The sequence below is a fragment of the Mobula hypostoma genome, chromosome 4 (genome assembly GCF_963921235.1).
Source record: "Mobula hypostoma chromosome 4, sMobHyp1.1, whole genome shotgun sequence".
Classification (NCBI taxonomy): Eukaryota; Metazoa; Chordata; class Chondrichthyes; order Myliobatiformes; family Myliobatidae; genus Mobula; species Mobula hypostoma.
Genome location: NC_086100.1, coordinates 201,594,845 through 201,621,721, shown reverse-complemented (window position 1 = coordinate 201,621,721; position 26,877 = coordinate 201,594,845). Strand labels below are relative to the sequence as shown.

The following is a 26,877-nucleotide window of genomic DNA, read 5'->3' as shown; positions in this document are numbered from 1 at the left end:
AAAAATAGCTCACTGAATTGAATCCTACCTAGAGGTTACGTATCTTATGTCCCAATGTTTGGTAAAGAAGCTGTATGGCAGTCTTGCTTTGATCGGTTGGGGTGTTGAATACAAGAGCCAGAAAGTATTGTTGCAGATGTATAAAATATAGGTCACATTTTGAGCAGTGTATGGTGCCACACAAAGGAAGGATGTGGAAGCTTTGGAGTGGGTGCAAAAGAGGTTTGCCAGGGAGACCTGACAAAGATCTACAAAATGACAAAGACCAAAGCATAGATAGGGCATGTACGGGGTAAGTTTTTTTTATCACAATGGGGTGGTGGTGGAAGCAGACAGGACAGTGGTTTTGAGAACACAGAACAGATTTTGGCCCACAATGTCTGTGCCAAACTAAGCTAAATCTCTTGTGCCTGCACATGATCTATACCCCACCATTGTCTGCATATTCATGTGCCTGTCTAAAAGCCTATTGAACATCACTATCATATTTACTCCTGGCACGTAGATAGCGGCATTTATCAAGCTTTTAGACCATAAGACAGAAGAGCAGGGTTGGGCGATTCAGCCCATGAAGTCTGCTCTGTCATTCCATCATGGCTGATCTATTATCCCTCTCAACCCTATTCTCCTGCCTTCTCCCTTTAATCTTTCATGCCCTGACTAATCAAGAACCCATCAACCTTCACTTTCAATATATTTAATGAACTGGTCTACACAGACGTATGTGGCAATGAATTCCAGATTCACCAGCCTCTCAGTAATGCCTCAAATAATCTCATAAACTTCTGTCAGATCTCCTTCAGTTTCTTATACTCCAGAGACAACAACCCAGATTTGTCCAACCTCTCCTTATAATTCAGACAACATTCCTAGTAAAGCTCTTCTGCATCCTCTCTGAAGCCTCCATAATGGGCACACAATACTCCATGCAGCCTAACCAAAGATTTGTATAGCTGCAACATAACCTCCTGACAATGTTGATTATCTTCACCATATAAATTACAGTGAGTATTGACAGGTTGAATCAGATGATGTTAGGATCTTTTAAGATGCAGTAGAAAGACACAGGCAGCCAATGGTTGGGAAAGTCCATTATTAAGGATAAGGCTTTGGGACTAATACACACAAAATGCTGGAGGGCTTCAGTCAGCCAGGCAGCATCTATGGAAAAGAATAAACAGTTCACATTACAGGCCGAGATCCTTCATCAGGACCTGATAAAATAGGCTGAAGTCAGCGTGGCCTCCTTCAGGGAATATCTTGCCTGACAAATCTGTTGGAATTCTTTAAAGAAATAACAAACAGGATAGACAAAGTCAGTGGATGTCGTTTACTTGAATTTTCAGAAGGCCTTTGATGAGTGCTGCACATGAGGCTGCTAAACAAGAAAAGGGCTTTACAGGAAATACCATGGACTCTTAACTTGGTATTACAGGAGAGAAACTAGCATGGTTATAAGATTGACTGACTGGCATGAGGCAAAGAATGGGATTAAAGGAAGCCTTTTCTGCTTGGCTACTGGTGTTCTCCGCAGGGTCTGGTGTTGGGACAGCTTCTTTTGACAATATATGTCAATAATTCAGTCATTTGCAAGATGGAATTAATGGCTTTGTGACCAAGTTTGTGGACAATACAGAGACGGGTGGAGGGGCAGGTAGTGTTGAGGAGGCAGGGAGTCTGCAGAAAGATTCGGACAGATTGACAAAATGGTCATACACATTGGTACAAGGATAAAGGTGCAGACTATTTTCTAAATGAGGAGAAAATTCAAAAATTAGATTTGCAAAGGGACTTGGGGATCCTTGTGCAGGATTCCTTAAAGGTTAATTTGGAGCTTGAGTCAGTGGTAAGGAAGGCAAATGCAATGTTAGCATTCATTTCAAAAGGAGAATAATTTAAGGTCAAAAGTGTAATATTGAGGCTTTATAGAGCATTAGTCAGTCTGCATTTGGAGTATTGTGAGCAGTTTTGGGTCCCTTATAACACCATAATTAGGTCACCTGGCCCATCAAGTCTGCTCCACCATTCAATCATGGCTGATCCTTTTTTCTATCTCCTCCTCAACCCCAGTTCCCGGCCTTCTCCCCATAACCTTTGTTGCCATGTCCAATCAAGAACCTATCAACACCTGCCTTAAATACACCCAACGACCTGGCCTCCACAGCTGCATGTGGCAACAAATTCCACAAATTCATCAGCCTCTGGCTAAAGAAATTTCTCCGCATCTCTGTTTTGAAAGAGCGCCCCCTATCCTGAGGCTGTGCCCTCTTGTCCTAGACTCTCCCACCATGGGAAACATCCATCAATTCCATCTAAGCCTTTCAACATTCAAAAGATTTCAATGAGATCCCCTCTCATCCTTTTGAATTCCAGCGAGTACAGGCCCAGAGCCATCAAACGTTCCTCGTTATGATAACCCTTTCATTCCCGGAATCATCCTTGTGAACCTCCTCTGGGCCCTCTCCAATGCCAGTACATCTTTTCTAAGATGAGGGGCCCAAAACTGCTCACAATACTCACCAGTTCCTTATAAAGCCTCAGCATCACATCCTTGCTCTGGTATTTTAGACCTCTTGAAATGAATGTTAACATGGCATTTGCCTTCCTCACCACTGACTTAACCTGCAAGTTAACCTTCACGGTGTTCTGCACAAGGATTTCTAAGTCCCTTTGCATCTCAGATTCCTGGATTTTTTCCCCCGTTTAGAAAACAGCCTGCACATTTATTTCTACGACCAAAGTGCATGACCGTGCATTTTTCAACATTGTATTTCATTTGCCACTTTCTTTCCCATTCTCCTAATCTGTCTAAGTCCTTCTGCATCCTACCTGTTTCCTCAACACTATCTGCCCCTCCACCAATCTTTGTATCATCTGCAAATTTGGCAACAAAGCCATCCATTCATTCATATAAATTATTTATATGCAGCATAAAAAGAAGTGGTCCCAACACCAACCCTTGTGGACCATCACTAGTCACTGGCAGCCAACCAGAAAGGATCCTTTTATTCCCACTCACTGCCTCCTACCAATCAGCCAATGCTCTAACCATGTTAGTAACTTTCCTGTAATACCATGGACTCTTAACTTGGTAAGCAGCCTCATGTGTGGCACCTTGTCAAAGGCTTTCTGAAAGTCCAAATACACAACATCCACTGCATCCCCTTTATCTATCCTACTTGTAATCTCTTCAAAGAATTCCAACAGGTTTGTCAGGAACGATTTTCCCTGAAGGAAACCATGCTGACTTTGTCCTATCTTGTCCTGTGTCACCAAGTACTCCATCACCTCTTCCTTAACAATTGACTCTAACATCTTCCCAACCACTGAGGTCAGGCTAACTGGTCTATAATTTCCTTTCTGCTGCCTTTCTCCTTTCTTAAAAGAGTGGAGTAACGTTTGTAATTTTCCAGTCCTCTGGCACCATGCCGGAGTGCAATGATTTTTGAAAGATCATTGCTAATGTCACCGCAATCTCTAACGCTACCTCTTTCAGAAACCTAGAGTGCAGTTTATTTGGTCCGTGTGACTTATGTACCTTTAGTTCTTTCAACTTTTTGAGCACCTTCTCTCTTCTAATAGTAACTGCACCCACTTCTCTTCCTTCACACACTACAACATCTGGCACACTGCTAGTGTCTTCCACAGTGAAGACTGAAGCACAATACTCATTTAGTTCATCAGCCATCTCCTTGTCCTCCATTATTATTTATCCTGTCTCATTTTCTAGCGGTCCTATATCCACTCTCATTTCTCTTTTATTTTTAGCATACTTGAAAAAACTTCTACTATCCACTTTGATATTATTTGCTAGCTTGTTCTCATATTTCATCTTTTCCCTTCTAATGATTTTGTTAGTTGCTGTCTATAGGTTTTTTAAAACTTCCCTATCCTCTACTGTTTCTTCCCACTAATTTTTGCTTCGTTGTATGCCCTTTCTTTTGCTTTTACAATATCTTTGTCTTCCCGTGTCAGCCACAGTTGTACTATTTTACCATTTGAGTAATTCTTCATTTTTGGAATACACATGTCCTGCACCTTTCTCATTTTTCCCAGAAACTCACACCATTGCTGCTCTGCTGACATCCCTGCCAGCAGCTCCTTCCAATTTACTTTGGCCAACTCCTCTCTCATACCACTGTAATTTCCCTTACTCCACTGAAATACTGTTACATCAGACTTTACTTTCTCTCTATCAAATTTCAAGTTGAACACAATCATATTGTGCTCACTGGTTCCCAAGGGTTCTTTTACCTTAAGCTCCCTAATCACCTCTGGTTCATTACATTACACCCAATCCAGTATAGCTGATCCCCTAGTAGGCTCAATAGCAAACTGCTCTAAAAAGTAATCTCTTAGCATTCAACAAACTCACTCTCTTGAGACCCATTACCAACCTGATTTTCCCAATTGACCTACCTGTTTAAAATCTCCTATGACTACCATAACATTGCTCTTTTGACTTGCCTTTTCTATTTCCTGTTGTAATCTGTGGTCCACCTCCTAGCCGCTGTTTGGAGGCCTGTATATAACTGCTGTCAGGGTCCTTTTACCCTTGCAGTTTAACTCAACCCACAAGGATTCAACATCTTCCGATCCTCTGTCACTTCTTTCTACTGATTGGATGGTGTTCTTTACCAGTGGAGCCACACCACCTCCTCTGCCTACCTTCCTATCCCTCAATATAACATGTAACCTTGGACATTCAGCTCCCAACTACAACCATCCTTCAGCCACCATTCAGTGATGGGTACAACATCATACCTGTCAATCTGTAAAAGTGTAACAAGATCATCCACCTTATTTCTTATACTACACACACTGAGATACAATACCTTAGTACCTTGAGACAGGAAGCAAGAGTGGGAATAAACGGGACCTTTTCAGAATGGCAGGCGGTGACTAGTGGGGTACCGCAAGGCTCAGTGCTGGGACCCCAGTTGTTTACAATATATATTAATGACTTGGATGAGGGAATTAAATGCAGCATCTCCAAGTTTGTGGATGACACGAAGCTGGGTGGCAGTGTTAGCTGTGAGGAGGATGCTAAGAGGATGCAGGGTGACTTGGATAGGTTGGGTGAGTGGGCAAATTCAGGGCAGATGCAATTTAATGTGGATAAATGTGAAGTTATCCACTTTGGTGGCAAAAATAGGAAAACAGATTATTATCTGAATGGTGGCCGATTAGGAAAAGGGGAGGTGCAACGAGACCTGGGTGTCATTATACACCAGTCATTGAAAGTGGGCATGCAGGTACAGCAGGTGGTGAAAAAGGCGAATGGTATGCTGGCATTTATAGCGAGAGGATTCGAGTACAGGAGCAGGGAGGTACTACTGCAGTTGTACAAGGCCTTGGTGAGACCACACCTGGAGTATTGTGTGCAGTTTTGGTCCCCTAATCTGAGGAAAGACATCCTTGCCATAGAGGGAGTACAAAGAAGGTTCACCAGATTGATTCCTGGGATGGCAGGACTTTCATATGAAGAAAGACTGGATGAACTGGGCTTGTACTCGTTGGAATTTAGAAGATTGAGGGGGGATCTGATTGAAACGTATAAGATCCTAAAGGGATTGGACAGGCTAGATGCAGGAAGATTGTTCCCAATGTTGGGGAAGTCCAGAACGAGGGGCCACAGTTTGAGGATAGAGGGGAAGCCTTTTAGGACCGTGATTAGGAAAAACTTCTTCACACAGAGAGTGGTGAATCTGTGGAATTCTCTGCCACAGGAAACAGTTGAGGCCAGTTCATTAGCTATATTTAAGAGGGAGTTAGATATGGCCCTTGTGGCTACGGGGGTCAGGGGGTATGGAGGGAAGCTGGGGCGGGGTTCTGAGTTGGAGGATCAGCCATGATCATAATAAATGGCGGTGCAGGCTCGAAGGGCCGAATGGCCTACTCCTGCACCTATTTTCTATGTTTCTATGTATTTACTCTGCATCCTTAACAAATTGATACTCAGCCTGTTGGTTGCAACTAAGTCCCTTCACCTGCTGCCCTTCCTGACAATCTGACTGCACACTGTCTTTACTTTTTCACCATCCGTCCTTTCCTGAGTCCCTTCACTCTGGTTCCCACCCCCCTGCCAAGTTAGTCTAAACCCTTATCTAAGAAAGGATACTGGTAATGGAGAGGGTCCATATGTCGTTCATGAGAATGTTCCTGGGGACGGAAGGGTTAACATATGAGAAGCATTTGATAGCTCTGGGCCTGTGCTTGTTGGAGTTTAGAAGAATGGGGAGGGATCACAATGAAAGGCCTTGGTAGAGTGGATGTAGAGAGCCTGTTTCCTAAAGTGGGTGAGTGTAGGACCAGAGGGCACAGCCTCAGAATACAAGTTTCTCCCTTTAGAAAATAGATGAGGAGGAATTTCTTTAGCCAGAGGGTGGCAAATCTGTGGAATTCACTACCACAGGTGGCCGTGGAGGCCAAGTCAATGGGTATATTTAAATTGGAGGTTGATTAGTTCTTGATTAGTCAGGGTGTCAAAGATTATGTGAAGGAGGCAGGAGAATGGGGTTGAGAAGGATAATAAATTAGCCATGATGTAATGGTGGAGCAGACTCATTGGGTCAAATGGCCTAATTCTGCTCCTATGTCATGGTTTTATATATTGTAGTCTGAAGGGACATGCTGGTGCTGTATTGTTCTATATGTCTATAAGGCTACAAAATCCCTAGACAGTCGACAAGTATGCCCCTAGCAACATATCTTAAATTTTCACTGCGTCTTTTATCATTGTTTTTATATTGTTTATACACTAAATGCCAAAAAACAAAGCAAATTTGAAACAGACATTGTGATGGTGTGGCAGTCCTCTCAGTGAAATAGTTAGCTCTTTGAGGATATTTCCAAACATGCCGGGTGATGCTACCCTTGAATCTGAAGATTAAGACATACCCAGTAGACAAGGTCTCCAAAACCTAGGTTTCAGTGACTGGTGCACATGGTCAAGCGTCTTGCCTCTGGTCTCACATCACTGGTGTTGCAGCCTGATATCCTATGCACTCGACTGGCTAGATGCAGCATCGGAACCCTTTCTGGACAGAGAGATGTACGTGGAGCTGTGGGAACTGGAGAGTGGGAATGAAAATCAATTTTACACTTCAAAGGACTATCAAAAGGAAAAGTGACATCTGCACAGAAAATGAGTCAGCAAGCTCCATTGTCTGGGGTAAAGAAAAGGTGACCACAGTGAAGTCTGGTTAGTTGAACTGCTTATTTGGGACAACTTTTAAAGAACAAAATAGTTGGGATTCCTTTTGTTTATTTGGGACACTATGCCACTTAATTGGGCCAGAAGACTGTTGCTGAACATTTTCTAACTGGAATCAGTTATTTGCATGCTATGTGGACATTTGACACTGCACCATGCTTAGAGTGAACAGATTTTAAATAGCATCAGTTGCATGTTTGTGTTCAAAAACAGTGATTTTTGCCACTAATAAACAGTAAGATCATTCAGAACTGTTTTGCTCGCTGTGGTTTCAAGCATTCAGGTTTGGAGAAACAGCCAGGAGTAAAACTTAAACGATTTCACTACTTCAACAAGTTAGGACCGATGAAGAATTTGAAGGTATCGGCAATCATCTTGAATATTACAATGAAGGGAGGGGAGGAGAAGATGGCGGTGCGACGCAGCGTGCACAGCCACTCGGAATTGATATCATATTTGTGAAGTAGGGTGCTCTGCACAATCCTCATTTGATGGAGACAGCCATGAGAAGCATGGAGGAACATCTGGAGAAACTTCTGAAATGCCCGCTTCGCTGCCACTGCTACTGTGTGATCGAGAATCTCCGGAGAGGAAGGCCCCAAATCCTCGGCTTTGCCTATTGCCTGTTGCCGGGGCCGGGGTCAAAGTGCTCAGCAGAGGTGGTGCTCGGTGTTGGAGAGCTGATCGGAGGCTCGAAGTTTTTGGACAGACTCGGAGTCGGACTGTGGTCGGGTGCTTCCAGGATGCTGCATCGGCAAGTTTGCGGGGCTGGAAGCTCATAGCAGGAAGAGTTTTCTTCCTTCAACCGTCTACGTGAGATGATGGGACTTTCGAGAGACTTTGAGACTTTTTTACCGTGCCCATGGTCTGTTCTTCTATCAAATTACGGTATTGTTTTGCACTGTTGTAACTATATGTTCTAATTATGTGGTTTTTGTCAGTTTTTTTAGTCTTGGTTTGTCTTGTGTTTCTGTGATATCATGCTGGAGGAACAAATTGTATCATTTCTTAATGCTTGCATTAGTAAATGACAATAAAAGAGGACTGCGTGCCCTCATAATCTAATCCAATCAAAAAGAAAATGAAGATTTGGAGGATGCAATCGTTGAAAGCTCACGAGGTGTTTGCACTACTTTTGTTCATTTACAGTCAATCAAAAGAATACAGTAACGTACAACTGAATGAATTCCCCCTTTAATAACTATTAGGAACTAGTACACAGTTTTAGAGTACTGTAGTAGTTTTGGTAGTGTTCTAATTTATTCTGTATTTCATTTAAATACATAATTGTTACTCAGTTAAACAATAGTTTATCTTTATACCTTTGTAAATACAAACGTTTGTATTTCAATGAAACTTTGGCTAATTTGGGCAGCGGCTTAATTGGGCCAAAATTTACTGGTCTTGACGTGTCCTGATTAACTGGAATCCACTGTATTTGATAGTAGAAACATTAACACTGTAGATATAGATGTGGACACGCTACTTATCATCCTTCTGAAAGGAATTTCAGACCCATTCTTTACAATATAGACCACTACAGCACAGTACATGGCCTTCAGCTCACGATGTTGTGTCAAACTTTTCACCTACTCTAAAATCAATCTAACCCTTCCCTCCTACATAACCTGCATTTTTTAAATCATCCATGTGCCTAAGAGTCTCTTAAATGTCCCTGATAAATCTGCCTCTGCCAGCACCCCTGGCAGGGTGTTCCATGCACCCAATACCATGTGTAAAAAAACTTACTTCTGCCACTGCAAATGATAAGAAGATGTAGAGGGGCAGGTAGTTATGAGGAAGTAGAAGGGCTACAGAAGGACTTAGACAGATTAGGAGAATGGGCAAACAAATGCAAATGGAATATGTGTTCGGATGCTTACGGTCTTGAACTTTGATAGAAGAAATGAAAGAGTTAACTATTTTCTAAATGGAGAGAAAATACGAAAACCTGAGGTGCAAAGGGACTTAAGGCCAGAAAGCCATAAAACATGGCACCAGAATTAGGCCATTCAGCCCATCGAGTTTGCTCTGCCATTCCATCATGGCTGATCCCAGATCCCACTCAGTCCTCTACGCCTGCCTCCTCACCATATCCTTGGATGCCCTGACCAATCCTGTACGATTCTCTAAAAGTTAATTTGCAGGTTGAGTCTGTGCTGAGGAAAGGAAATGCGATATTAGCATTTATTTCAAGAGGATTAGAATATGAAAGCAAAGATGTAATGTTGAGACTTTATAAATCAATGGTGAGGCCTCACTTGAAATATTGCGAGCAGTTTTGGGTCCCTTATCTTAGAAAGTATGTGCTGAAACTGAAGAGAGTTCAAAGGAGGCTCACAAAAATGATTCCAGAATTGAATGGCTTGTCATATGAAGTGCATCTGGGCTTGTATTCATTAGAATTCTGAAGAATGAGGGTGAACTCATTGAAACATATCAAATGGTGAAAGGCCTTGGTAGAGTGGATGTGGAGAGGATGTTCCCTATGGTGGGAGAGTCTAAGAACAGAGGACACAGTCTCAAAACAGAGAGACATCTTTTTAGAACACAGATGAGGAGGAATTTCTTTAGACAGAGAGTATTGAATTTGTGCAATTCTTTTCCTTAGGCAGCTGTGGATGCCAAATCTTTATATATATCTAAGGCAGAGGTTGATAGATTATTGATTAGTCAGGGAATGAAGGGATACGGGGAGAAGGCAGGAGATTGGGGCTGAGAGGGAACTTGGATCAGCAATGATGAAATGGCAGAGCAGACTCGATGGGCCAAATGGCCTAATTCTGCTCCTATACCTTATAGTCCTATCACTCCTATACTTCTCCAATGACCTTAAAATTATGTTGTCTTGTATTAGCCATTTCTGTCCTGGGAAAAAGTCTCTGGCTATCTATTCTATCTATGCCTCTATCAAGTCACCTCTCATCTTCCTCCTCTCCAAAGAAAAGTCCTAGCTTGCTCAAATTATCTTCATAAGGCATACTCTCTACCCCAGGCCACATCTTGCCAAATTTCCTCCACAGTCTCTTGAAAGCTTCCACATCACTTCCTATAATGAAGTGATCAGAACTGAAGACAATATTCCAAGTATTGTCTAACCAGGGTTTATTAGAACTGCAACATTACCTCATAGCTCTTGAACAGCGGGAGGAGAAGATGGCAGCGCACTGCGCGTGCGCAGCTCTCTGGTGAAAAATGATGTCGTATCTGTTAAATAGGGGCCGTGGACAATTTCTGATTTGATGGAGATAGACATGAAAGCACAGAGGAACATCTGGAGAAATTTCTGAAACGCCCGTCCGCTGCTGTCGTTACTGTGTGGTCGGGAATCTTTCGGAAGGTAGGCCTCAAAATCCCCGGTCTTGCTTGCTTTTGGCGACCGAGAAAGAGGTCGAATCGCTTGGACAGAGATGGTGCTCAGAACTCGGTGTCGTACAGCTGATCAGAGCTCGAAGTTTTCGGATGACTCAGAGTCAGATTGTGGTCGGCATGGCAGGGAGAGTTTCTCTTCCCTCTCCCGTCTGCGTGAGATGTGGGACATTTGAGAAACTTTGAACTTTACTGTGGTCAGGGACTTCTTCATCAAGTTATGGTATTGTGCACTGTTGTAACTATATGTATAATTAAGTGGTTTTGTCAGTTTTTTCAGTCTTGGTTTGTCCTGTGTTTTTGTGATATCACACCAGAGGAAATAATGTATCATTTCTTAATGCATGCATTACTAAATGACAATAAAAGGGTACTACGTGTCTTCATAATCTAAAAAAAACTCAATCTCCTGACTAATGAAGGCCAACACACCATATGACTTCTTACCAACCCTAACAACTTGCATGGCAACTTGAAGGGATCTATAGATGAGGACCCCAAGATCCCTCTGTCCCTCCACACTGCTAAGAATCTTGCTACTAACCCTGTACTCGCCTTCATGTTTGACCTTCCAAAGTGAATCACTTTCGACTTTTCTGGATTGAACGTCTCAGCCCAGCTCTGCATCCTATCCATGTTCTGTTGGTAGGATGCATCCTTCTACACCGTCTACAACACCACCAACCTTCGTATCATCTGCAAACTTTACTAAACTACCCTTCTTAGGATGGCACTGGTGATGATCAGCGACTTTCTGTGGGCTGCAGAAAATTGTTTTCAGATTTCCTCTTAAAAATACTTCAGCTGCAATCTGCATTATCTAAGCTTCCTCCTAACAATGCACTTCTAAATCACATCAATAGTCTTCAGATCTCATGATGGACTTAAGAACCTGGACACACCAGTCAAGCTCATCACCATGGCCAAGAGTGTGGCAGGAGAGGGGTGAAACGCAGAGGGATGAGACTTCCTCTACCCAGCATTTTGTTGACCAATGCACAGTTGCTGGAGAATAAAACTGACAATCTGAGGACAAGACTGCTGTATCAGAGGCAGATGAGAAATATCTCAATTGTTTGCTCTACCCAAACTTGGTTATCTGCAGATATGTTGGATGGAGCTGTCAGACCAGAAGGATTTACAATTTTCATAATGGACTAAGCTCCAGAATTAGGTAAGGCAAAGGGAGGAGGTGTGTTTTATGGTCAATTCTCGTTGGTGCTCTGACATGGTGGTTATGTCGAACTTGTGTTCCCCCGACTTGGAACACCCAATGATGAAATGTAGACCATTCTATTTGCCTTGGGAGTTCTGATCTGTGATCCTGCAGCAGCTCATATACCACCAATGGCATCTTGCACGATGCCATCTGCAGACAAGAAACAGCCCATCCCAATGCATTTCAAGTTATAGATGGAGACATCAACCAGGCCCGTTTGAAGTAAACACTGCCCAATTAACACCAGCATATAACCTGTAGCACCAGAGGTCCCAACACACTAGACCATTGCTACACTAAGATAAGGAATGATGACTGTTCCTTGCCCAGACTACATTCTGGTAAATCAGATTACTTAGCTGTTTCCTCCTACCTGGATACAGGTACAGTCTAAAAAGCAAGGCTCTGGAGTTTAAGACAATTAAGAGGTGGATGCGGGAGGCAGAAGAACGATTATGAGATTGCTTTGAGTCAGTGGACTGGGACGTGTTCAAGGACTCATCTGAGGATCTGAATGAATACACCAGGGTTGTAGCTGTAGATGAGTGTGTCCTCATTAAATTTTTCAGAGTCGTCCCCAATCAGAAGCCCTGGATGAACCATGACATCCAAAATTTGTTGAGGGCCAGATCAGAGGCATTCAAGTCTGAAGCCCAATAATACTACAAGAGGTCTCCGGAAAGCCATCCCCCAGGCGAAGTGGAAATTCCGGACCAAACTAGAATCAATGAGGGATACTTGGCAGCTGTGGCAGGTTGAATGTTAGAACCACCTACAAAGTTAAGTCAAGCAACGTGGAAGACAGTAGGGCTTCACTTCCAGATGAGCTCAATGGCTTCTGACCTTCAGAATCACGAACCCCCAAATCTCCTGATGATCCTTTGATCTCAGTATCTCAAGCTGACATGTGGGCTATATTCAGGAGGGTGAATCCAAGGAAATCATCCGGACGGGACGGGGTACTAAAGACCTGTGCTGACCAACTGGCTGGTGTGTTTACAGAAATCTTTAGCATCTTGCTTCAGCAGTGTATGGCACTCACCTGCTTCAAGCAGGCTTGAATTATACTGGTGCCCAAGAAGAGTGTGGCGACCTGCCGCAAATGCCCAGTTGCACTTATATCCACAGTGATGAAGTGTTTAGAGAGGCTGTGATGAAACATATCAGCTCCTGCCCAAAATACAACTTGGATCTGCACCAACAGGTCCACAGCAGGTGCCATCTCATTGACATGTCACACAACCATGGAATATGTGGACAGCAAAGATGCATACATCAGGATGCTCTTTATCGATTTCAGCTCAGCATTTAATACCATCATCCCCTCAAAACTAATCAATAAGCTCCAAGACCTTGGCCTCAATTCCTCCTTGTGCAATTGGATCCTGGATTTCCTCACTTGTAGACCCCAGTCAATTTGGATTGGCAAAAACATCTCCTCCACGATCTCCACCAGCACAGGTGCACCACAGGGCTGTGGGCTGAGAAGACCCCTGCTCCATCCGCTTTACATCTGTGACTATATGGCTAATGTTTGCTGATGACACTACTGTTGTGGGCCGTATCAAAGGAGGTGATGAATCAGTATACAGGAGGGAGATTGAAAGTTTGGCTGAGGGGTGTCATAACAACACCCTCACTCAAAGTCAGCAAGACCAAGGAACTGACTGTATACTTCAGGAGAGGGAAACCAGAGTCAGTCCTCATCGGAGGATCAGAGGTGGAGAGGGTCAGCAACTTTAAATTCCTGTATGTTCCCATTTCAGAGGACCTGTCTTGGATTCAAGATGTAAATGTAACTGTGAAGAAAGCATGGGCAGCGCCTCTATTTCCTTAGGAGTCTGCAGAGATTTGACATGACATCAAAAACTTTGACAAACCTCTATAGATGTGTAGTGGAGAGTGTACTGACTGGCTGCATCATGGCCTGGTACCAAAACACCAATGCTTTTGAATGGAAAATCCAACAAAAAGGTAGTGGATTTGGCCCAGAATATCACGGGTAAGGGCCTCTCAACCAATGACCACATCTACATGAAACTCCATCATCAGAGATCCTCACTTTAATATATGGATTTATTTCTTTCAGAGAACTGACTCCCCTTAGCACTACAAATGGACTGATAATTTACCGATGTGCATTGATCTGTTGTCTACACATCTGCTCTCTCTGTCTCATTGCAATGTGAATACACCACTTAAAGCCATGATGCTGGAGATATTGTAATGAGAGACGCAGAGAGGGCAGAGGAACTGAATGCGTATTCTGCATCAGTCTTCACAGTGGAAGACATCAGCAGTATACCGGACATTCAAGAGTGTCAGGGAAGTGAAGTATATGCAGTGAAAATTACAACTGAGAAGGTGCTCAGGAAGCTTAATGGTCTGAGGGTGGATAAATCTCCTGGACCTGATGGAATGCACCCTTGGGTTCTGAAGGAAGTAGCTGGAGAGATTGCGGAGGCATTAACAATGATCTTTCAAGAATCGATAGATTCTGGCATTGTACCGGATGTCGGGAAAATTGCAAATATGACTCATCTTTTTTAGAAGGGCGGGAGGCAGCAGAAAGGGAACTATAGATCTGTTAGCCTGACATCAATGGTTAGATAGTTGTTGGAAACGATTGTTAGGGATGAGATTATGGAGTACCTGGAGGCACATGACAAGATAGGCCAAAGCCAGCATGGTTCCTGAAAGGAAAATCCTGTCTGACTAACGTACTGCAATTTTTTGAGGAAATTACAAGAAGGGTAGACAAAGGAGATGCAGTAAATGTGTACCTGGATTTTCAGAAGGCCTTTGGCAAGGTGCCGCACATGAGGCTGCTTAGCAAGATAAGAGCCCATGGAATTACAGGGGAGTTACTAGCATGGGTGGAGCATTGGCTGATCGGCAGGAAACAGGGAGTGGGAATAAAGGGATCCTATTCTGGCTGGCTGCTAGTTACCAGTGGAGTTCCACAGGGGTCGGTGTTGGGACCGCTGCTTTTTACACTGTATGTCAATGATTTGGACTACGGTATTAATGGATTTGTGGGTAAATTTGCCGACGATACAAAGATAGGTGGAGGAGCGGGTAGTGTTGAGGAAACAGAGAGCCTGCAGAGAGACTTAGATAGTTTAGGGGAATGGCAAAGAAGTGGCAAATGAAATACAATGTTGGAAAGTGTATGTTCATGGACTTCCCCTTTGGTGGAAGAAAGAAACGAACAGACTATTATTAAGATGGAGAGAGAATTCAAAAGGATGGTACGGTACAAGATCGGTGATGCACAAAGGCTGTTGTAAATCTAGTCAAGAAGAAAAGAAAAGCTTACAAAAAGGTTCAAAAAACTAGGTAATGATATGAATCTAGAAGATTATAAGGCTAGCAGGAAGGAGCTTAAGAATGAAATTAGGAGAGCCAGAAGGGGCCATGAGAAGGCCATGGTGGACAGGATTAAGGAAAACCCCAAGGCATTCTACAAGTATATGAAGATCAAGAGGATAAGACGTGAGAGACTAGGACCAATCAAGTGTGACAATGGAAAAGTGTGTATGGAACTGGAGGAAATAGCGGCGGTACTTAATGAATACCTTGCTTCAGTATTCACTATGGAAAAGGATCCTGGCGATTATAGGGATGACTTGCAGCGGACTGAAAATCTTTAGAATGTAGATGTTAAGAAAGAGGATGTGCTGGAGCTTTTGGAAAGCATCAAGTTGGATAAGTCACTTGGACCAGACAGGATGTACTGTTGGAAGCAAGGGAGGAGATTGCTGAGCCTCTGGCGATGATCTTTGCATCATCAATGAGGACGGGAGAGGTTCCGGAGGATTAGAGGGTTGTGGATGTTGTTCCCTTATTCAAGAAAGTGAGTGGAGATATCCCAGGAAATTATAGGCCAATGAGTCTTACTTCAGTGGTTGGTAAGTTGATGGAGAAGATCCTGAGAGGCAGGGTTTATGAACATTTGGAGAGGCAAAATATGATTAGGAATAGTCAGCATGGCTTTGTCAAAGGCAGGTCGTGCTTTACGAGCCTGATTGAATTTTTTGAGGATGTGACTAAGCTCACTGATGAAGGTAGAGCTGTAGATGTAGTGTATATAGATTTTAGCAAGGCATTTGATAAGGTATTGAGAAAGTAAGGAGGCATGGGATCCAAGGGGATATTGCTTTGTGGATCCAGAACTGGCTTGCCCACACAAGACAAAGAGTGATTGTAGACAGGTCATATTCTGCATGGAGCCTGATGAACAGTGGTGTGCCTCAGGGATCTGTTCGGGACCCCGACTCTTTGTGATTTTTATAAATGACCTGGATGAGGAAGTGGAGGGTCGGGTTAGTAAATTTGCTGATGACACAAATGTTGGGTGTGTTGTGGATAGTGTGGAGGGCTGTCAGAGGTTATAGCGGGACATTGATAGGATGCAAAACTGGGCTGAGAAGTGGCAGATGGAGTTCAACCCAGATAAGTGTGAGGCGGTTCATTTTGGTAGGTCACATATGATGGCAGAATATAGTATTAATGGCAAGACCCTTGGCAGTGTGGAGGATCAGAGGGATCTTGAGGTCTGAGTCCATAGGACACTCAAAGCTGCTTTGCAGGTTGACTCTGTGGTTAAGAAGACATACGGTGCATTGGCCTTCATCAATCATGGAATTCAGTTTAAGAGTCGAGAGGTAATATTGCAGCTATATAGGACCCTGGTCAGACCCCACTGGAGTACTGTGCTCAATTCTGGTCACCTCACTATAGGAAGGACGTGGAAATCATAGAAAGGGTGCAGAGGAGATTTACAAGGATGTTGCCTGGATTGGGGAGCATGTCTTATGAAAAGAGGATGCTGTCTAAGTTGCATGCCATCTTGGTCAATGTCTCCCATCCACTACATAATGCACTGGGTGGGCACAGGAGTACATTCAGCCAGAGACTCATTCCACCGAGATGCAACACAGAGCGTCATAGGAAGTCATTCCTGCCTGTGGCCATCAAACTTTACAACTCCTCCCTTGGAGGGACACCCTGAGCCAATGGGCTGGTCCTGGACTTATTTCATAATTTACTGGTATAATTTACATATTACTATTTAACTATTTATGGTTCTATTACTATTTAATTATTTATGGTGCAACTGTAATGAAAACCAATTCCCCCCGGGATCAATAAAGTATGACTATGACTATGACTATGAATAGGTTGAGTGAACTCGGCCTCTTCTCCTTGGAGCAACGGAGGATGAGAGGTGACCTGATAGAGGTGTATAAGATGATGAGAGACATTGATTGCATGTGTAGGGTTCTCAGTAATATTAACTGTAATGTTAACTGTTAACTGCTAATAGTAAAATGGCTTCTCTGAAGTGTTATAATGAAATGGCTTCTCTGTAATGTTAACCGATGAGTTAATGTTCGTTGTAGCTGAACTGTTTGGGTTATAATTGTAGATAACGGGGATAATGGAATAGATAATGGAAGTTATGTTATTCTATCTGTATGTGTGGGAACCTGAGTGAGTGTGCGGGAAGTTCGGCGAGGAGCAGCGAAGAGGGAGGACGTGCGGGAAGTGCTCTGGTAGACCACCGTGGCTGGTCCCAGTCCGAGGGTCGTGGATTTCGGAGGAAATCAAATGGTGGACCAAGGATACCCCACAGTCACAGTAAAATTTATAAAGTGTAATCGTTTAAGCGTACATTGTGTACTGACTGATATTTTACGTTGTGGGTTTGCGCCGGGGTGCATACACAGCATCTACGCAAACGTGAGACACAGTTTGGCGGGTGGACAGCAGTTTCCTCCAGATGAACGTGGGTTGATAGAGCTGAGTGTTACATGTGCATAGTCATTGGCTTTTTCCCAGGGCTGAAATGGCTGATATGAGAGGGCACGGTTCTGGAAGTAGGTACAGAGGAGATGTCAGGAGTAAGTTTTTTACTCAGAGAGTAGTGAGTGTGTGGAATGGGCTGCTGGCGATGGTGGTGGAGGCGGATACGATAGGGTCTTTTAAGAGACTCCTAGATAGGTACATGGATCTTAGAAAAATAGAGGGCTATGTGTAACCCTAGGTAATTTCTAAAGTAAGTACATGTTCGGCACAGCATTGTGGGCCGAAGGGCCTGTATTGTGTTGTAGGCTTTCAATGTTTCTATGTCTATGTCAATGATAATAAATCATACCTCGTTTCTGTTTATGGTTCAAAAGATCTTGCCATTAACTGCCTACTTTCCTCTAAGAGCTGATCTCTCAAAATGTAGCACCTCACAATTGTCCAGGTTCAAATCCATCTGCCACTTGTCTGCCCACACTTCAAATGGTTTACTACCTTTGTTATTATCCATAATTCCATAATTTCCAAATCAGTCTATACACATTGTCATTGATATACATCACAAACAACTGATCTGAGGATTTGGGGGCCCATACCAAACTTCCTCAGTGTTCTGAGGTGAAAGAGGAACTGTTGTGCCTTTTGCACCACACAGCCGGTGTGTACAGACCACCTGAGATCTTTGGTGATGTTTATGCCGAGAAACTTAAAGCTGTTCACCCTCTCGACCCCAGATCCATTGATGTCAATAGGGGTTAGCCTCTCTCCATTCCTCCTCTAGTCCACAACCAGCTCCTTTGTTTTTGTGACATTGAGGGAGAGGTTGTTTTCTTGACACCACTGTGTCAGAGTGGTGACTCCTTCTCTGCAGGCTACCTCATTATTATTTGAGATTAGGCCAATCATTATAGTGTCATCAGCAAATTTAATTAGCAGATTGGAGCTGTGGGTGGCAACACAGTCGTGGGTATACAGAGAGTAAAGGAGGGGGCTTAGTACACAAACCTGAGGGGCACCTGTGTTGAGAGTCAATAAGGTTTGTAAGAAGTGACAAAGACGTACTAATTGTCCCTATCTTCGTGCTTTTCAATCAACTATGCCTTTAAATTGTGTTACAAACCCACAGGTTTCGTTTACTGTGGACTGTCACTTTAAGAGCACCTAAGTGAGGCGGGACTATGACGTCAGTCACCGACTGAAATGGTTTGCTTCAGGTTTTTATACAGGGAGAGAGAGAGAGAGAGATCTTCAGTCAGTGAGGGAGAGAGTCTGGGGAAGCCGGTAGCTTCAGCTTGTCGCAGCAGGGGCTTGGAACTCTCTTATGCCTACAACGGTGGGTTAAACATCGGCACACAGTGCACAATGAATGTGTGACTGTCACTTCGTAAAATCCATAGAGTGGATTTTGGAGTATCTTGTGGGACCACTTTTGTAGCCCTTGCCTGGGTATGTAACCACTGGAAGACGATATTCCCGTGACAGATCACTTTCGGTGATAATTTGGAATGACACGACGGACAAGATTTACGGCGACGTTCTCTCATTTTACCTGACGTGGAACTTGTGGAATACTTCGCATTTACCCTTCCTCTACATCTACCTTGGATTACAAATATCTCTCTCCCATCACTTCTTACGTGGATGACTGAACTTCCCTACATTGCCATCTCAAGACTCTAAGCCTTGTTCCCCCCAAGCTCAGTCTAGTTTGGGAGTTATATTTACACACACATATATACACGTAACACTGTTAGCTTTTGGTTATCTTGGAGGAGTTACTATATTACAAGTAGATACTAATATAGTGGTTGTAACATTAAAACCTGACTCAGTGTGAAATCTCTTGCTGCTAATTTGTTTCTAAAACGTTACGGTTCGTAACAATTTCCTCAGTCTAGTCAGCCACACTGGTGGACATAGCTCATTCCTTTCTTTCAACAGAATGGGAGTTTAGAATGGTTGAACAACAGATTGTGTAAGTTTATGAGAGGAGCTGTTGTCGGTGGAGATGGGCTGCAGTAGCACAAATGGCCTGTGACTATGATTCAAGGCTGAAATCATGTCACACTGCAAACAGACTTTCTCAATTACAATTTGGAACATAAGGTGAACACTAGTGGGACCCTGGGTTATTCAGGATACTGAACTTCGGTGACTAAAGTTAGTAAATGGAGTTATTGGCTAGAATACGGAATGTCTGTTCTGAGGAGCAACTGCACAATGATAACGGTGATGAAAATCTGGCACCTATACATGTACAGTGTCTGAAATACATCTTATGGAAATGTTTGTTTGATGATGAACTTCAATAAAAAATAAATTACAGAAAAAAAAGAAAATCTGGAACCTCACCTCACAGTAGGATTATTCTCACTGAGATTGGATCTTTCTGATACATCATCAGTACTGTCACTCTTCTTCCTCAGATAATACAACAGCACAACGAATACCACAAGAAGGAAGATCACAACCAAGACAAGCAACACCATCAGCCAAATGGGTGTACCTAGGGAATAAGGGAGAAGAGTTGCAAATTTGCAAGTAATCTGCTGTTTCACTTGTTTATAAATCCTGCACCTTTTGCCTGCAGATGGGATACTACTGTCACGTGACCGGCAACAATGAATATATCAATCGAGTCAGGTTTTATAAAAACAATCAAACATTTATTAAACTCTGCTCAATATAAAAAAAACAAACAAAAATCTTAACCGGAAGTAAACTGCTATGTGGCCATTTAACAAACCGCCACCCAGTACTAGTTCTTAAAGTGGTGAATTCAAAAACAGTTCTTAGAATGGTAAATTCGAAAGTTCAAGAGATTTATACAGTCAATTAGGAGAGACTTTCCTGAAGTAAAGAATTCCTCGAAGACCCGACGTCACGCCAGTCCCAGCCGGATCCTGTCTTTTCCGCAGGATTCACGACGATGGAAATAAAACGGTTTAAAGGCACTGACCTTTCCCTCTGGATACTAGATACTGCACAACCTTTTCTGCTGCTTTTAGCAGAGGCTATCTCATGCAAATCACTCTTCCTTGAACAAATTCAATAATGGTCGATCCTTTGAACCATTGAACAACTCCTTCAGGTTCCCATCTTCACTCTCCAATATTACTGAAAAGGTACATCAACAAATCTGGCAGCTATTGGTTAAACTGCTGGCCCAACATTTTAGTACCTTACAATAGAACGTAAAACTCTGTTTTAAATCAAACCTGCATCACCCCAGGGTTCTCCTTTTATACCCGAGGTGAACATGTCATCACGTGACCTCACATCAGCGGGAAAATTACATCAGGTGACCTCCAAAAGACCATTACATCATCCTCACAAGAAAGTCACAAGATATCCATCAGGTATGTAACACTACATAAACCACTGGTTCAAGGAAATGCAAATTTAAAACCTGTGGGATTAATTTGTATTTATTTCAATGCAGGGGACCTGACAGCTAAAACAGATGAATTGAGTACTTGGATAGCTGTGTGCAACTAGTCGAGTGCATTCATAATAGAAACATGGCTAAAGAAGGAACATGAGTGGCACTTTATGTTCAAGGGTATAGGGGTTATATGCAGGGTAGAGGTTGAAGAATGAGAGGAGGGGGAATTACATTTCAAAACAAGGTGCACATTACAGCAGTGGTCCAAGATGAAATTTCTGAGGGACCATCCAGTGAGGCTTTATGGGAGAACTGAGAAATAAGAAGGGGATGATCACATTGTTGGGATTCTACTGCAGAAATAGTCAACAGAAACTAGAGGAACAAATATGTAAGGAGATTGCGGCGAGTTATAAGAATAACAAGGGAATTTAACTTTCCTAACATAGACTGGCACTGCCATAGTGCTAAGGGCTTGGAATTTGTCAAATGTCTTCTGGAAAGTTCTCTCCTGCAATATCTTGAAGGCCCTCCTAGGAAGAGACCATAAGACATAGGAGGAGAATTCCATCAGGCTGAAGCACAGAGGGATGAGGCCTTCTCTGCCTACCATCTTGTTAGTGAACGTACAGCATTTGAAAATAAAATTGAATCAGAGGCAAATGAGGTAGATCTCCATTGTCTGTTGCATTGAGACTTGGTTAACAGCGAACACGCCGGACCCAGCTATCTGACCAGAAGGCTTTACGATTTTCAGAATGGATCGAACCTTGAATTCTGGTAAGGAAAGATATGGCAGTGTATGCTTTTCAGTCAATTCTTGTTGGTGCACGGACATTGGGGTTATGTCGACTTCTTGTTCCCCTGATCTAGAACACACTAGACCATTGCTACACTATGATAAAGAATGACTATCGTTTCATCCCGAGACTGCATTTTGGCAAGTTGGATTATTTGGCTGGACTCCTGCTACCTGCATACAGACAGAGCCTAAAGAGTAAGGCTCAGAGATCAAGACAGCCAAGAGGTGGTTGTGGGAGGCTGAGGAATGGTTATAGGATTGCCTCAAGTCAGTGGACTAGGCCGTGTTCAGGAACTCATTTGAGGACTGAATGACTACACCAGGGTCATTACAGACTTTATTAAAACTGCTGTGGATGAATGCATCCCCACACAATTGTTCAGGGTTTTCCCCAGTTAGAAGCCCTGGATGAACAGTGAAATATGGAACCTACTGAGAGCCAGATCAGAGGCATTACAGTCCGAAGATCAAGTATGTGCAGGTATGCCCTCTGGAAAGCCATCTCTTGGGCAAAGTAGTGGAAATTCCGGACTAGACTGGAATCAATGAGGGATGTTGGACAGCTGTGGCAGGGTTTGAATGCCATAACCTCCTACAAAGTTAAATTTTGCAACATAGGGTACAGCAGAGCTTCAGTTCCACATGAGCTCAGTGCCTTCTATGACCACCAGAACAAGGAGGAACCATTGCACACCCCCATGATCCTTTGGCCTCAGTATCTGAAGATGACGTGAGGGCTGCTTTCAAGAGAGCGAATCCAAGAAAAGCATCCGGTCCAGACAGAGTACCTGGCCAAGTACTGAAGATCTTTGCTGACCGACTGGCTGATGATTTCCCGGATATCTTCAACCAGTCACTCCGGCAGTGTGTGGTACCCACCTGCTTTAAGTAGGCTTCGATCATAGCAGTGCCCAAGAAGTGCATGGCAACTTGTCTAAATGATTATTACCCAGTGGCACTTACATCCACAGTGATGAAGAGTTTTGAGAGACTGGTGTTGAAACACATCAGCTGTCTGAATGGCTCTCCAATTCACCTACTGAAGCCACAGGCCTATAGCAGATGCTATCTCGTTGGCTCTTCACACAACCCTGAAACATCTGGATAGCAGAGATGCATAAATCAGGATGCTCTTTATCAATTACAGCTCGGCATTTAACATCATAACCCCCTCAAAACTAATCAGTAAACTCCAAGACCTGGGCATCAATACCCCCTTGTGCAATTGGATCCTGGATTTCCTCACTTATAGACCCCAATCAATTCGAATTGGCAAAAACATCTCCTCCACAATCTCCATCATCACAGGAGCACCACAGGAATGTGTACTTAGCCCCCTGCTCTACTCACTTTACACCTATGACTGTGTGGCTAAGTACAGGTCCAATACCGTATACAAGTTTGCTAAAGGCACCACTGTTGTGGGCTGTATCATGGGGGGTGGGGAATAAATCAGCATATAAGAGGGAGATTGAAAATTTGGCCGAGTGGTATATTAACAACAACCTCTCACTCAATGTCAACAAGACCAGAGGTCCAAAGGCTATGGGGAGAAGGCGAGGAAATGGGGTCAAGGAGGGGAGAAAAGGATCAGCCATGATTGAATGGTGGAGGCGACTTGATGGATTAAATGGTCTAATTCTGCTCCTATGTCTTCTGGTCTTATGAGCCAGGAATCATCCGAAGATCAGAGGTAGAGAAGGTCACTAACTTTAAATTCCTGGGCGTCACTATCTCAGAGGACCTGTCCTGGACCCATCATATAAATATTATTGTGAAGAAAGTACAACAGTGCCTGTACTTCTTCAGGAGTCTAAAGAGGTTCAGCACATCATCAAAAACCTTGGCAATCTTTTATAGATGTGTGGTGGAAAGTGTGCTGAATAAATGCATTACAGCTTGGTATGGGAACACAAATAGTAATAGTAGGGGATTTTAACTTTCCACATATTGACTGGGACAAACTTGGAGTTTGTCAAATGTGTTCAGGAAAGTTTTCTAAATCAATATATAGAGGTACCAACGAGAGAGGATGCAATACTTGATCTCCTATTAGGGAACCAGACAGGTCAGGTGACAGAAGTATGTGTAGACGAACGTTTTGGGTCCAGTGACCATAATGTCATTAGTTTCAAGTTAATTATGGATAAGGATAGGTCTGGTCCTTGAGTTGAGGTTCCAAATTGGAGAAGGGCCAATTTTGTGGAAATGACAAAGGATCTAGGAAGAGTGGATTGGGATAAGCTGTTTTCTAGCAAGGATGTGTTCAGTATGTGGAAGGCCTTCAAAGGCGAAATTTTGAGAGTGCAGAGTTTGCATGTTCCTGCCAGGATTAAAGGCAAAGTTACAGGCATAGAGAACCTTGGTTTTAAAGGGATATTGGCGATCTGGTTAAGAAAAAGAGAGAGGTGTATAGCAGGTATAGGCAACAAAGAACAAATTAGTTACTTGAAGAGTAAGCTGTGTACATACATCTATTGATGCTTCTGGACACATCTTCAGTGATGTTCCTGGAATCATCGGGTGTTTCGGGTCTTTCAACGTCATACAACCTCCTCCAGGTGACCCAGCCAGGGCTGATCAGACCCCAGCTTGTGTCCAGATGGCTAGCTACTTATGACTCCATGGCTCCCCTCTTTTGAGCCACAGCCATCTTGAGGCCCTCTCTGCCACATCGGTGGTACTGCGGATGGCTCTCCTCTTCCTCTTTCCCTCGATGCCCAAAATGCTGAAGGCTGTAACTAAAGAATGGGCTACAAATCCCCTACAACCAACCTCCACTGGGAGACACCTCGCTCTCCATCCAGCCTGCTGACAGTTGTTGACCAGTCCTGCGTACTTGGAGAGCTTCCTTTCAAAGGCCTCTTCCAAGCTATCTTCCCATGGGAAGAGTATAGAAAATGTAAGAAAATACTAAAGAAGGAAATCAGGAAGGCAAAAAGAAGACATGAGGTTGCTTTGGCAGATAATGTGAAGGTCCTGGTTTAGAGAGTATGGATTATGATCAGGGATTAAGGGAGCTACGGCTTTACTCTTTGGAGAGAAGGAGAATGAGAGGAGACATGATAGAGGTGTACAAGATATTAAGAGGAATAGATAGAGTGGACAGCCAGTGCCTCTTCTCCAGGGCACCACTGCTCAATACAAGGGGACATGGCTTTAAGGTAAGGGGTGGGAAGTTCAAGGGGGATATTAGAGGAAGGTTTTTTACTCAGAGAGTGGTTGGTGCGTGGAATGCACTGCCAGAGTCAGTGGTGGAGGCAGATACACTAGTGAAATTTAAGAGACTACTAGACAGGTATATGGAGGAATTTAAGGTGGGGGGTTATATGGGAGGCAGGGTTTGAGGGTCGGCACAACACTGTGGGCTGAAGGGCCTGTACTGTGCTGTACTATTCTATGTTCTATGTTCTAAACCCAAAGGGTTTTTACAAGTATATTAAGAGTAAAAGGATAGTAAGGGACAAAATTGGTCCCCTAGAAGATCAGAGTGGTCGTCTATGTGTGGAGCCTCACGAGATGGGGAGATCTTAAACAGTTTTTTTGCATCAGTATTTACTCAGGAAACTGACATAGTGTATATGGAAGGAAGGGAAACAAGCTGTAGTGTCATGGAGCATATAGAGATTAAAGAGGAGGAGATGCTTGCTGCCTTTCAGCAAATAAAGGTAGGTAAATCCCCCAGGCCTGACATGATATTTCTTTGGACCTTGAGAGACTAGTATAGAAATTGTAGGGGCCCTGGCAGAAATATTTAAAATGTCCTTAGCCACGGGTGCAGTGCCGGAGGACTTCAGGGTAGCTCATGTTGTTCCATTGTTTTAAAAAGGCTCCAAAAGTAAACCAGGTAATTACAGGCTGGTGAGCCTGACATCAGTAGTAGATAAATTATTGGAAGGTGTTCTGAGAGATCAGGTATACAAGTATTTGGACAGCCAAGGGCTGACTAAGGATAGTCAGCATGGCTTTGTGCGTGGTAGATCGTGTTTAACGAATCATGTAGAGATTTTCGAGGAGGTTACTAAGAAAGTAAATGAAGGGAACGCTGTGGATGTTGTCTACATGGACTTTAATAAGGCCTTTGACAAGGTCCCACATGAGAGGTTAGTTCAGAAGGTTCAGACACTAGGTATCCATGGAGAGGTTGTAAACTGGATTCGAAATTTGCTGTGTGGGGAGAAGACAGAGAGTGGTAGTGGATGATTGCTTCTCAGACTGGAGGCCTGTGACTAGCGGTGTGCCTCAGGGATCTGTGCTGGGACCATTGTTGTTTGTTGTCTATATCAATGATCTCCATGATAATGTGGTAAATTGGTTCAACAAGTTTGCTTATGACAGTAAGATTGGAGGCGTTGTGGACAGCGAGGAAGGCTTTCAAAGCTTGCAGAGGGATCTGGACCAACTGGAAAAATGGGCCAGAAAATGGCAGATGGAATTTAATGCAGACAAGTGTGAGGGGTTGCATTTTGGAAGGACAAATCAAGGTAGGACATACACAATAAATGGTAGGGCACTGAGGAGTGTGGAGGAACAAAGGGATCTGGGAGTTCAGATACATAATTCCCTGAAAGTGGCGTCACAGGTAGACAGGGTTGTAAAGAAGGCTTTTGGCATCCTGGCATTCATAAATCAAAGTATTGAGTATAGGAGTTGGGATGTTAAGGGGAGGTTGTATAAGACATTGGTGAAGCCAAATTTGGAGTATTGTGTGCAGTTCTGGTCACCTAACTATAGGAAGGATATCAGTCAGATTGAAAGAGTGCAGAGAAGATTTACTAAGATGTTGCCGGGTCTTCAGGAGTTGAGTACAGGGAAAGATTGAACAGGTTGGGACTTTATTCCTTGGAGTCTAGAACAATGAGGGGGGATTTGATAGAGGTTTACAAAATTATGAGGGGTATAGACAGAGTAAATATGAGTAGGCTCTTTCCACTTAGATTAGGAGAGATAAATATGAGGGGACATGGCTTTAGGGTGAAAGGGGAAAGGTTTAGGGGGAACATTAGGGGGAACTTCTCCACTCAGAGAGTAGTGGGAGTGTGGAACGAGCTGCCATCTGACGTGGTAAATGCGGG

General features: G+C 43.4%; 1 protein-coding gene across 1 annotated transcript in view; it reads right to left on the bottom strand.

Moving 5' to 3' along the window:
- The window catches only part of LOC134346012 (uncharacterized), a 166,641-nt gene that overhangs the window by 4,655 nt on the left and 135,109 nt on the right, over nucleotides 1-26,877 (bottom strand). Inside the window, exon 9 of the mRNA XM_063047352.1 lies at nucleotides 19,968-20,121. Within this exon, the coding sequence (XP_062903422.1) occupies nucleotides 19,968-20,121 (154 nt within the window). The remainder of the gene's footprint in view (nucleotides 1-19,967; nucleotides 20,122-26,877) is intronic.